This window comes from Pagrus major, chromosome 21 (assembly GCF_040436345.1).
Source record: "Pagrus major chromosome 21, Pma_NU_1.0".
NCBI lineage: Eukaryota > Metazoa > Chordata > Actinopteri > Spariformes > Sparidae > Pagrus > Pagrus major.
This window is the reverse complement of record NC_133235.1, coordinates 3,254,216-3,267,431: the sequence shown is the minus strand read 5'-3', so window position 1 is coordinate 3,267,431 and position 13,216 is coordinate 3,254,216. Positions and strand designations below refer to the sequence as shown.

At 40.0% G+C, this 13,216-nt stretch overlaps 1 protein-coding gene across 1 annotated transcript in view; it reads left to right on the top strand.

Moving 5' to 3' along the window:
- The window catches only part of LOC141016457 (voltage-gated inwardly rectifying potassium channel KCNH6-like), a 67,644-nt gene that overhangs the window by 54,054 nt on the left and 374 nt on the right, over positions 1–13,216 (top strand). The window contains exons 14-22 of the mRNA XM_073490833.1: positions 3,050–3,137; positions 4,495–4,659; positions 4,813–4,934; positions 5,064–5,135; positions 5,887–5,986; positions 6,771–6,879; positions 6,989–7,110; positions 7,260–7,509; positions 12,728–13,148. Coding sequence (XP_073346934.1) covers positions 3,050–3,137; positions 4,495–4,659; positions 4,813–4,934; positions 5,064–5,135; positions 5,887–5,986; positions 6,771–6,879; positions 6,989–7,110; positions 7,260–7,509; positions 12,728–13,148 — 1,449 coding nt within the window. The remainder of the gene's footprint in view (positions 1–3,049; positions 3,138–4,494; positions 4,660–4,812; positions 4,935–5,063; positions 5,136–5,886; positions 5,987–6,770; positions 6,880–6,988; positions 7,111–7,259; positions 7,510–12,727; positions 13,149–13,216) is intronic.

The following is a 13,216-nucleotide window of genomic DNA, read 5'->3' as shown; positions in this document are numbered from 1 at the left end:
CCAAATACTGATTTGATTTAGATTTCTCTTTTGTTTGCTCACTTTGCATTTTGTAATATTTTGAAAATAAACTTTTAACACTTCCATTTTCGAAAGCATTCTTAGTTTACAGGACTTTTTCACACCTGCCTAAAACTTTTGCACAGTACTGTATATTAGAACACAACTGATACACAATGTCTGGGGCCAATACCAATGCAGATATAAGAAAAGACATCTGATATTGATATATTGGCAGACATAAACACATTTTTTTGCTACGATCCCTCAAAAGTGGTTGTCAAACACTAGTGACTAAGATGTAACAGATGTTACAGTTTAACAATAAACTTTATTGTCTAAAATGACATTCATTCACTGAAACAGTAAACTTCACTGGAAATTTAAATATCCTAAATCACCACAAGCATAATTTCTGCATTAAAACCAAAATGACTTGTACTTGTTTTAGGTCATCTTGACAACAACGCTGGCAGCTCTAGTTAAAACCCATTTTTGAACACATTACATGCTGATAGTACTGTGACAGTCTGTGAGGACCCTGAGATGACCCCTGATGACCTCCTAAAACAGCAGCAACATTAGCAGCTCACTACTGAGTATTTGATCATTTCACCATCTGGCTGTAACAGATGAAAATATCGTTGGCAGAATCACTTACTCATGTCTTTGAGGAAGTACGATTAGACAGTAAGATTGGTGAACATCTTATCATCTATGTGCAGGACTTGACATTGCAAAATAGAATGACAACTAAAAAATGAGTAGAAGTTAAAAAAACACAAAAAACAAAAACATAAAGAGACAGGTAACTCATGACTGCTTGGCAATCCACATCATCTCTAGATGTCCCTTTGCTCCCTTTGCTGTGTGTGACACCAGTTTTTTGGTTCTAACAGTCAATCTGTGGAAAGGTGAGAAGCAAAATTTGATCCAGATGTTACTTTAATAGGTGCAAAGACCTTGGGATGGAGTGTGATGAGCTTTGACACTGGTGAATGAAGGTAGTGAATGATTGTGTATGTGGCCACTGTGATGTGTTTTTCAGGATGAAGTGTGTTATAATCTCTGTGGTGTTGATGCTGGTCATCCTCATGGCTGAACCCGGGGAGTGTCTCTCTCAACCTGTCCTTGACTTTCTCCATATTATCACTAAGAATGCAGTCGGTAAATCACAAGTACACATACATACTGAGTTGACTTTAACAGATTTGAGAAGCTGGAACCATCAAATGTTTTTGCTTGGAAGGACAGTGACCCCATTATCTTTGCAGGTCTAGTACAGATGTTATTCTATTGAAGGACAGCTATTTTCAATTGCTAACAAGCATCGGTCAATACTGAAACTCTTCTTCCAGTCTGCATGACCAACATGCATCTTGGCCCAACAGTAAATCTCACCTCCAGAACAGCCTCAGAGCAACAAAACACTTCATACATGTTAATGTCAAAATAAGCTCGTTCAGCCATAACACCTACACCAATCCTCACTCAGACAGCATACATTGTCACTCGTAACACACTGAGCTAAAAATACAAACAACAGGCAGTGCTACAGAAGTGATCAACTTTTATCATTGAAGTTTGACGATTCATACAGTTTTGTTAACAAGCCTTTGATTTAAGATTTTTTCTAAACTATAAACACAGCAACACCCCAACATGACATAATTCATTTTCTGTTCAAAACCACATTTTGTTCATTACAGCAAATACCAGCTATAGATTTCAAAATGCAACAAAACTTAGTTTACATACAACTCTGTCAAAACAAGACTAAACTTGACTCTATGAAATCATTCTTTCAAAACACAAGCAGGATTTCTATCCAAGAGGATCAAATAGTCAATCGTAGTGCAACAACTTTCAAATACTGCTGTAACAGTTTTGAAAACAGTGTGTTAGCAAAAATGTGCCCACACAAACACAGATATAGTATGTGTTCCAACATTTTAACAATATCCAACTATTATCTTGTTGTTTATTCTTTCAGCAGCAAACTCCTTTTAAATATTTCAATGATCCCAATCTTTGATACATTATTAGATTCATTTAACTTCTCAGTCCCATTCAGAGTATGTGACTCATTCATCTCTTCATACTACGCATACTGCTTCTCGACACAAATTACAGCTTACAGTGTATGTTGAATACTTCATTCTCACCCCTATACTATGACGTTTCATTCTCCTTTAGATGTGACTTCAGATATGTTAAAGCTTTAGCTTTCAACAAACCTTAAAGTATTCAAAATCATTCATATATTCTTGATATTGTTGAAAGTTTTTATAGCCAGCAATGCGTATTTGGCATCAGCTTTTCAACAGCCAGCATTCACAACCGCAAGTTCTTCAGAACTTGCTTTCCCTAGTTAATATAGCCATCATTTTTCTCAGTAGTGAAGTGTGAGAGTAAGCAGATATTAAAGACTGGTCATGTAGTGTGAAATAGTGTTTCATCCAACTTTTAAGTTTCTTAAGGTGGAATTTAAGAAAGAATACTAACAGGAAATAGACCAAATTGCCAGACATCCACTGAACAGTTCAATTGCATTTAAAGTCTGATAAGAGACTAAGCTAACAAACTGCAAGTTACAGCCTAGAGAACTATGAAATAGATGGTACAGCAGATGATCCCCACTGAGGTGTTGCATTTTATTGAAGCTGCACCTTGTACAGTTATTCAGATGTGTTTAAAACAAGTCATAAGCAGGTATGGCATATACACAAGCCCAGTTTCAATGTAAGTTTTTTCACCAACTAATTACCGTGAAGAAATGCTCACTGTCATTTCAACTGCTACTATAACTCTTAAACCGACTACCGGCTTGTCAGTGAAGCCTACATAAGTTTCATTAGTAAGTCTAAAACTTCATTCTGATTCCATCCTACACTGATGCAAACATATAAGATTACTTTATGAAGGGATTGTGTGAACAGTTTAAAAAGGCCGTCAGTCAAAAATGAGCTACATAAACTAATGTCTGTGTGCTACTTGTAGCTAAGGTATTAACTGCCCTCCTTTTGTGTCCTTCTTCTGACCTATCCAGGTTTTAAAAGGCTTCCCTGAGTGTCTCCAAGCAGATATTTGTCTCCACTTAAACAGGTCACTGCTGCAGAACTGTAAAGCTTTCAAAGGTAATACTATTTTACATCACACATGAAAGTGGATGTCTTATTAACACAATCAGATATTATCAATTTACAGTGGTGCAAAGTAAGTACCTTTACTCAAGTACTGTACTAAATACAAGGTCAAATATATACAAACAAACTCAAGGGGACCAGGAGACAGGGGCAAAGGGCAGAGCAAGTCCAAGGGGCAAACAGCAAGTCTTGACATAGGGCAGAAGCCTCCAGCAGGTCGGGCTGGAGGCCGGCGGTGAATGGCAGAAGCCCTCTGGAGACTGGGCAGGAGACTGCCAGATCGCAGACTGGGAACCACTGGCAGATGTTATTAATGACAGACTTGAAAAGCAAATTAATTTAGCTTTTCCTATTAAAGCTTTTAAGCTTTTAGCTGTGTGGGCTCTAGGCTGCTAGCATACAAAACATGGCTGGGAAAAGGAGATATGACTACGAGTTAGGCAGTCAATGCATTTCTCTGCCTGTGTGTACAGTATGTGGTGCACTCTTGCTGTTTGGAAATATTGCTTATATTTTCATCCTTGTTGTACTTGTGGCAACAAGCATTGTCCTCATCAACAATGTCCTCATTGCATGCAGGTTAAGACAGCTGCCCAGACCCCGCCCATTGCATAGATGGACAAAACTTTCCTTGATTGGGAGACGCAAAAAATAATTATCTTAATTTCTCCAATGACAGGAAGAAGCATGGTTAGCCTAGATCAATGTTTTTCAATCCTGGTCCTGTTGCCCCCTGCCCTGCATGTTTTAGATATTTCCCTTCCCCAACGAACCTGATTCAAAAGAATGTCAGGCTTCAGCGGAGCTTGATGACAAGCTGATCATTTGAATCAGGTGTCTTGGAGCAAGGGGCCACCAGCAAAAGGGTTGAAAAACACTGGCATAGATGCACCTCTTGCATCAGTTATATCAGAACTGGAGAGTATCTCTTCATTGAAAGAAGACCAAGGGAACAGCACTGAAATCTTTTTCAATGGTAAAAATGCTTTCAATCATCTCCTGGCTTGTTCTGATTGTTTGACTTTAAAGGGAAGAAGCTGTCTCTAATACAGACATTGTAAACCTGGATGAACCATAGAAACCAAAACTTGCATGAAAGGTGCAGCATTTTGCAGTGGAGTTACCTGCCCCTCATTTACCTCCAACAGAAATATTGTATTCCATTCAAATGCTCTCAAGGAGATCAGTGAAATCAACACATTACACAGTTTTATTACACACTTCTAGTACGGCAACTGTCATTTAAACAAGTCATCGCCTGTCAAATATATATGCTAGTCCAACAAAAGCACAGGAACATTGTTCTTGTAGCACAAGACCAACACATTGTATTTCTTATGGTGTCTAGGATCCACTAAGGGCTGTCTGAGGGCCCTAGCGATGAGGTTTAAGACGACCCATGCTCCTCCTGGTGACACCCTAGTCCATGCTGGAGACCTGATATCAGCTCTGTACTTCATCTCCAGAGGATCCATAGAGATCCTGAAAGGAGACGTGGTGGTAGCTATACTGGGTGCGTTTTTGTTTGAGCCATATGATCCATCAAGTGGCCCAACTCCAATGTTACAGTTACATTTGTAACCATTTCCTAGGTTGCGCACATCTTAGAAATGAACACATCAAGATTCCTATTTTCATATCATGACAATAATTTATTCTCTTCCAGGAAAGAATGATATCTTTGGGGAACCCATCGATCTGTATGTTCTGCCAGGAAAATCCAGGGCTGATGTCAGAGCTCTTACCTACTGTGATCTGCACAAGATACACAGGGAGGATATGCTGGAGGTATCATGTGATTGTCTGTTGTTTGTGTCCGGACACAGTGAATGAATATGAATAGCTGGATGGATGGACAGATAGACAGACAGATATTTTGAATTGACACAGACACTTTTCTGTTATTTGTGTTTGCAGGTCCTGGACATGTATCCTGAATTTTGTGAATATTTCTGGTCCAACTTGGAGATCACCTTCAATCTCAGAGATGTATGTTATGCATGTTGCAGCTCTTCTATTTATTGAAACTTTTTATATATATAATTTATCTGGAGAATTTTCAACAGAAAAACATTAACAACAGTGCAATTAAAAAAAAACAAAAAAAACATTGCATGTATGACTGAATAAATTAAATTGAAAAACTTTCAAGAATGCAGTTCACATTGTCATACAGCCAAAAGAACAAACAAGCACGAATACAATAGCTGCTACCAGCTGACATGTCTGCACATATGCATTGCATATGTAAAGAGACTAGTATGGGTGCTAGTTTTGCCCCTGAATATGCCTTCCTCTGTGGGACTCTGGGAATCTGAATATGTTTTTAACACAGCAATGAATTGCTTTTGTGACAACATTAAAATAAGAACAGTTCACTTCATTACAGTGGTCGTTGCCAATGATTTGATAGATGTGTTCATGCACCTTTCCAGATTGTTCAAACCCTCTGCCGCTCAGGTTATCAGTCTCTCTCCTGTTGCCACTCATGACAAACAGGTCCAGATATGTCAACAAAGAGATTTTGGTTTGTGTCAAACTTTGAATTGTTTGGGGAACATTTAAGGAACACATTGAATGGAAATATCAGAGGTATTTTGTCCCACTTTACAGCCTTGGTGGACCTTTGTCTTAAATAGACCATTTCACAAACAAACTGTCGAATGAATTGCAACTTTATCTACAGGTATTATTATTTTTTTCTTTATCTTTGGAAATTCTTCCCGCTCCTTGTCTGCAGGTGAATAATGAAGCTGTGGGTTTCCTAAATGGAGAAGACTCTGAGTGTGAGGGATTCAGCAGAGCATTGGGGAAACGCAAACATTCTTCCATTCACACAGGTAGCACTTCATAAATAAAACAGCTTGTGAGAACATATTGTACCTGCTGAGAGGTAAATGAGGTAGCGAGAGGTTTGCCATTCTCAATTTTTCTCAACAAGGAATAGAATGTTTTGCTGTTTTAAGGATTTAAGAAATTCAGTGCCAAGAAATCTTGTTTAAAATAGGTCGATAAAGATAAAGAGTTCGGTTAAGTTTATTGAACCACAAAAGGAAATTCTTCTCGCTCCAAAGCATCATCAGTTTTTCATTTTACATGTATATCACATATGGAGCGGTATTTGACATGTAAAATATATGCACATGTGATATTCACATATTTTATATTCAAGACACCATATAACAATTTCAACACAATTTTTTTTTACAACACATTCACACACACACTAATAGCAGAGGCTGCCATGCAAGGTGCCACCCTGCTCATCAGGAGTAATTTGGGGTTCAGTATCTTGCTCAAGGATGCTTCGACCTGCAGCAGCTGGGGATTTGAACCTTCCAATTGCTGGACGACCAGCTCTACCTCCTGAGCTACAGCCACCTCACATGATATTACATATGAAACACATTTCAGATGTGATTTCATGTGATTTTTTTGTTACTTAAACAATTAGACAATTGAAATGTTGTTAAAAGTGTAGAGACTAAACACACAATACAAATGTAAATGTTACGTAATTGTCACATAGCGGTGCAATACTGCAATACTTAATTCATTCTGAAGTACTTAGTTTCTGTGAACCTTGGTAATTTCTTCATGTTAAAGACTGTGGATATTCATCAGGTGACAGCATCTCAGCGAGGAGACAGAGCGCTGCCTACAGATGTAGAGGTAGACACAGTAACTGGGAGCAGCACGACGGCCACAACAAAAATGATCATAAACATACAATGTAAGACTTGGTATTTATTTCCTCTGCTATGAAACATACTTAATCAATTTCAAATCGGTCTATACTTTCCCCATGACAAAACGAGCCTCTAAACTAAGTGCTTCTGTAGATATGGCCATGCATTCTCCAGTGAGGATGAAGGGGAGGATACAGAGGTAACCAGCCCTGCTCACACCTCCATGATTCATGCTGCTGCCACGAAGAGAGATAAGACCTGCAACCCTTTAACAGGCAGGTGTAAAGATGCATTCAAGGCACATGAGATAAATGGGACAAAAAAACCAAACAACTAGTATGGTAACTAGAATGATGGTGGAAGCTCCACCTGACACTGTGTGTGTCTCACTGTCTTTCTGTATGTTGACCAGATGCACTTTCAGGAGTATCCAACATCTTTTCATTCTGGGGCTCAGAGAGTCGAGAGAAGCAGAGATACCAGGAGCTGCCCTGCTCCCACAGCCTCCCTGCCCCTCTTCCTCAGTCTCCCTCCCAGCAGCTCCCACAGGTTCCGTCCGCTTCCCACTGTCCCTCTAGCCCTCCTAATCTCCATCCTCCTCCACCTGTCTTGTCTTGGAGGCAGAAGGTGGCATTGGAGAAAAGGCTGGAGTTACTGCAGGGACACATTACCAGGTGGGTGACAGGACAAAGGCTTTATCAGGATCTTTATCAGTAGTGGTGATGACTTCACATTTATGTCAGATTTTAAGTCAAATACCACAATAACAAAAAATAGTTGCTTACAGTCAAACCTCCAGTCAAAAATGTGTTTTTCTTGTTGTTCCTACAGTTGAATATTTGAGCTTCACAGTATAGAGTGTGGACTGGGGGCGGTGCTTTATGTCCTTTAGTATTGTGGGCCTGATGCGCATTCTCATCAGCTCACATTGGGTGTCTCATCACTTGTAACGTCAAACAGATGTGATTTTTATTTTTGGTGATCATTACTGCTCCTGTCCCGTGTAAAACCAAGTGGATTCTTATGGAAGAATTATCCTATCTTTATTCAAGAGCGTAGATTTTCAGTTTGAGAGCATGATTTCATTCCTTTTCAGTGACACAGCTCCTTCTCGTGCTCAGATTTATTCTCCTCATGCTCACATTTTGTGCTCACACTGAGATGTTTGCTGCTTCCTTTCAAAATGTGTGCTTGAACTCAAAAATCACATACTTGTGCTCACACATCTTCTTCTTGCACACAAAAATTTCGCTCGCATTCAAATATGTCCTGTGCTCGCTCAGATCTAAAGTCTGCGCACCAGCCAATAGGGAGACAGCTACAGTGTGGACCAATCAAATGATGGATGCCGCCTTGGGTGCGTTCCTTCGCACTTTTTTTGAGTGCTCCATAGGGGCGGATATATGGTCTGTTTGTAAAACTGCTTCTCTCAAAATACACCAATTTACCATATTAGCCAGCTATTTGAATCGTCACCTATTTAAGACGTCAGCATATTTATGTATAATTCATCTTAAGTAATCCTAAAAAGAGTTATCGTAGTTTAGATTTTTTCCAATTTAATGGATGTATGTCATATAGTATAAATACTCACAACAGCGTAGGAATGTTACGATAGTCGAGTGGTTAAGTACACTCCCAGATATTGCATTTTAAGCGGAGGTTTGCCAATTCTCCGCCGTTGGTTGTTCACACAGAACCGAGCAGCTCCGGCGTAAAAGACGAACCAGAGTAGGCTAATTCACACAGAAAGCCGGTACCAGCGTGACGGTACACGTCATGATGATGACGTATGTGTTTTTTTCAATGGGTTCGCGTGTCCTCCTGTTAATCTAAACATGTACCCGCTGACTCTTTATAATTATATTGATGCTGTTATAATGTGTTGTGATTGAGATCCTGACCCACCAAACATCCTTACGTTTTAATCTCTGAATTACATAATTACATAATCACCATCAGTAAACAGGAGACTGTCTGACTCTTTCACTGGCGGGGAGGGAGGCTGTTTTCTGGGGGAAAGTTCACTCAAGTCTCAGTCGGGAGGGCTTTTTTACACCGGGACATTTCTCTACTAGGCCTATATTTGGTTGAGTGATGGACCTGTTCAGTTATCAGACAGTGAACACCATCAGATCGACACATCCTCACTCCGCGCCGCCGGCTTATCTGTTCACACTGGTTCGGTTCGCCAATACTGCGCCTCTGATACTACCTCTGATACTACCTCTGATACTACCTCCGTAATCGGCGCAGCGAAATTTCACCCCTCGCCGCATCTGAAATTTTCACACAGAGGTGGATGCGGAGAATTGGCGCAGGATCCCCGCATGCAAACGGGAGTGTGAAAAGGGCTAGTGCAGCGGCCGGGATGCGAACCGGCATCCCATGGTTTAAAATACAATATCTAACTTTGTACCTAACCACTCGACTATCGTAACATTCCTATGCTGTTGTGAGTATTTATACTATATGACATATATCCATTAAATTGGAAAAAAAATCTAAACTACGATAACTCTTTTTAGGATTACTTAAGATGAATTATACATAAATATGCTGGCGTCTTAAATAGGTGACGATTCAAATAGCTGGCTAATATGGTAAATTGGTGTATTTTGAGAGAAGCAGTTTTACAAACAGACCATATACCCGCCCCTACAGAGCACTCAAAAAAAGTGCGAAGGAACGCACCCAAGGCGGCATCTGTCATTTGATTGGTCCACACTGTAGCTGTCTCCCTATTGGCTGGTGAAACACAATATTTTAAGCGCAGGGAGGGACAGCCTTGAGTCTGAGCAGACTCCTCAACCGGAGAGGAGGTGCTTGTTCTGAGTGCGTGCACATTAGATCTGAGCGCGCAGACTTTAGATCTGAGCGAGCACAGGACATATTTGAATGCGAGCGAAATTTTTGTGTGCAAGAAGAAGATGTGTGAGCACAAGCATGTGATTTTTGAGTTCAAGCACACATTTTGAAAGGAAGCAGCAAACATCTCAGTGCGAGTACAAAATGTGAGCGTGAGGAGAATAAATCTGAGCACGAGAAGGAGCTGTGTCACTGAAAAGGAATGAAATCATGCTCTCAAACTGAAAATCTACGCTCTTGAATAAAGATAGGATAATTCTTCCATAGATTCTGACTTATTATTTAAATCCTGACCATGATCATTTACAAAACCTAAGCAGGTATTTTTATTGCCTAAATCTAACCAAACTGCAACTGAAAAAAATATAAACAAACCTCCACTTCCACATACTGTAGGACATGAACTCTGGTCACCCAGACAATAGTCCTTTGTATTAACCACTCAGCCAGCTCTTCATTCTGATTCGTGAGCAGAGCAATATGAGATATTAACGGTGAGAGAGAGAAGTTGTGTTTGAGCTGCCAGATCCCATCTGTTAGAGTTGAGTGGAAGAATAGTGCATTTAGACCAGTTGATAGTGTAGTCTGACATTTTAGAGTCAGAGTTAATGAGGCGAATGGTTTTAGGTAATGAAGATGAGATGATTTGGAGGTAAAGTAGAATGTTGTGTGCATAGAGGTTGAAGTTATGGTGCATAATCTTTGTTTGGATTCCTGTGATCTTAATGTTGTGATGGATGGCTGCTGCGAGTGGTTCAATGAAGATGGCAAATAAAGACAAGGAGAGTGGGCATCCCTGCCTTGTACCCCTGTGTAAAGTAAAGCGTTGTACTGTTAGTCCATTGGTGGTGAACAAGGCCATTGGTGATGTGTATAAAATCCTCACCCAGTGGATAAATGATTCACCAAAGCCAAGTGTACCAATCTACACTGGTTAAGAATGTATCAACTTCTTATATTCACATAGCTTGGGTTCTGTGATGATGAATACAGGTCAGAGTCAAATCTTAGAAGGTCTTCTTTATTTCTTCAGGTGTCTGCAGGGTCTTCTCTCCTAAGTTCATAATCATTCAATTTATTGATTTTCCTTAGTTGCGCTTAATTTGGTTAGCCAGGTATTTTCCAGATTTATTGATGGATTCAATTTTTTCTTGTCTGAGTGTGTGTAGAAGGGATTAGGTTTTCTTATTTGTGCTTTCATTCAGTTATAATTTGTAATTCCCTATGTACCTTTGGATTTGTGCCGTGGAAGTAATTGCATTTATGTGTTCTAATTCTTTAATTTGTTGTTATAAATACAATGCCTGTTCACTGTCTTTCTCTTTCTTGTGTGTGGTATATGATATGAAGTAGTGATGGTTCTATTTCAGGTGAATCATTTATTTGGAGGAAGGATGTCCACTCTTTTTTTATGTACATATCAAAATTGGGGTCCTCAAGTGACAATATGTATTAAATCGTCATCTGTTGGATAGTTGGTTAAAATCTCAGGTGAGAGACACAAGAGCATGATTGCTAATGGTTATTAATACATTGGGGCATTATGCAACATTTGTAGGGAATTTATGTTAAATTTGGCTATCAATAATAATTCATAAATATCAGAGATGATTGTAGTGGTAAAATGCTGCACATGTGACTTTCTTTAAGTGACTGACTTTCTTTACATCACCTGTCAGGCCTTGAATGCTATCGAGGACACATAACTATGGTTCCAATGTGGACATGGGTAAGGAGTTACTTCTGAATGAGTGGGTTAAGGTTGTTTTCGTGTTTCTTATGTTACCAACCCCTTTGTCTTATTCTTGGCTTGAAGCCACAGAAGGTAATTGTGTCAAGAGGGGTGATGTATGAACTACAGGCATGTGTGTTTACCTACCTTTCAGATGTCGACCATGATGCTGTACCTTCTGTTTCTTTTGGTAATGTTCAAATGTTGCCACAATGTGATGTGGGCGTTTGTAGCAGGGGTTTCCAGGTCCGATGAGATGAACACTGTGGAATGTACTGTCCTTAATTGTGTCCAGGGAGATTTTGAGGTGAGTGGTCATTAAGTCCTTAATAAGCTGCTCTGGATTGTCATCATGTGTTTGCTTTGGGATGCCGGAAAAAACTAAAACTAAATCAATCTTTGGATACATAAAAACCCTATACAATCCCCCAGTTGCAACTTTCAGTCTTCCGAAGTTCCCTCTTTGGTTTCCTTGTTCTTTCGGACTTCTTCCAGCTTCTTGTCCTTCTCCTTGAATTTTTCATTCATTGCTACAATGAATGCTGTGCGGTCCTCTTTGTTGGCCTCCATCTTCTGATTGAGCTTCTCCTCAGCCATCTTGTTGAAGTTGTTGTTCTCCACAGCTTTCTGCAGCACTTCCTTTTCATGCTCGTGCTTCTCATGCTGTGTGATTGTAGATCGCAAATAGTTTCTTTCGTGCTTTTGTTTCCTTTAGTAGGTTCATAGCTATTCTGGCATCTAGAGCAGAGAGATTGAGTTGGAAGGTTGGAATTTCTTGTTGGTTGGTGTGGAAGTTGATTTGTCCTTTTCTCTGCTCTTTATCGAGTCGCTCATGGTGCAGAGGCGGTTGAAACATTCATTATCATCATTGTTATTCCAGTTGATACAGGGAAAAAAAGGGGGGGTTCTGTTGTAGAAAATGTTAGTTATGTTTGCAATCTAGCAGCAGGGGGCTAGATCTTTTGGATCTCATACTTGGTCTGACTCTATCACTTATCAATGTAAAATATGTCCTCTTGGGGTTTAATGCTTTGGAGCACCTTTGTCTTGGTTGAAAAAGATTCTTCTCATCAGACTGTTTGGGCAGTCTATACAAAATAGAACCTCAATTAACAGATTAATGTGAAATAAATATTTATGTTTATGAACACATGGAGTTGCTGTACTATTGAAGACTTACAGTCTGATGTATCTCAATACTGTATCCTCATAAACTCATGTAGCTCTATCAGAATCAGCTTTATCAGAATCAGGATCAGAAATCTATCTATTTGGATGTGTGTGTTTTTCAGGTTGGAGTCTCGTATATCAGCAGACGTCGGTATCATCATGCAGCTGCTTCAGAGGCAGATACCAATGATCCCACCTTCCTACAGCACCCTGACATCCACACCCAACACACCCTCCACCCCCATCTTGTGTCCTACTACTGCCTCTCTCACAGACAAGTCCCCACCCACCAACCCCCAGCAGCAACTGTTTGATGAAAACCAAGATCAAGTCCTTCAACAACTTCCAGAATATAAATCCCTCCATGGTGGGTCCACGGTCCTCCATTTTACTGCTACAACCCCTCTCACCCATGCCTCACCGCTGAACACTTCCTCATATCAGTCACTGATTTCTTTATCCAGCTTACCCCCAGTACACCCCAGTCCACCTCCACAACCGACCCTTACTGCCAGGAAACAGGGATTAGTCGCTGTCTCACAGGTAAGGTAACACTTTTAGCAGCATATCAAATGACAGTTTGAGCTTCACTTCTTGAGGATGCGCCATTG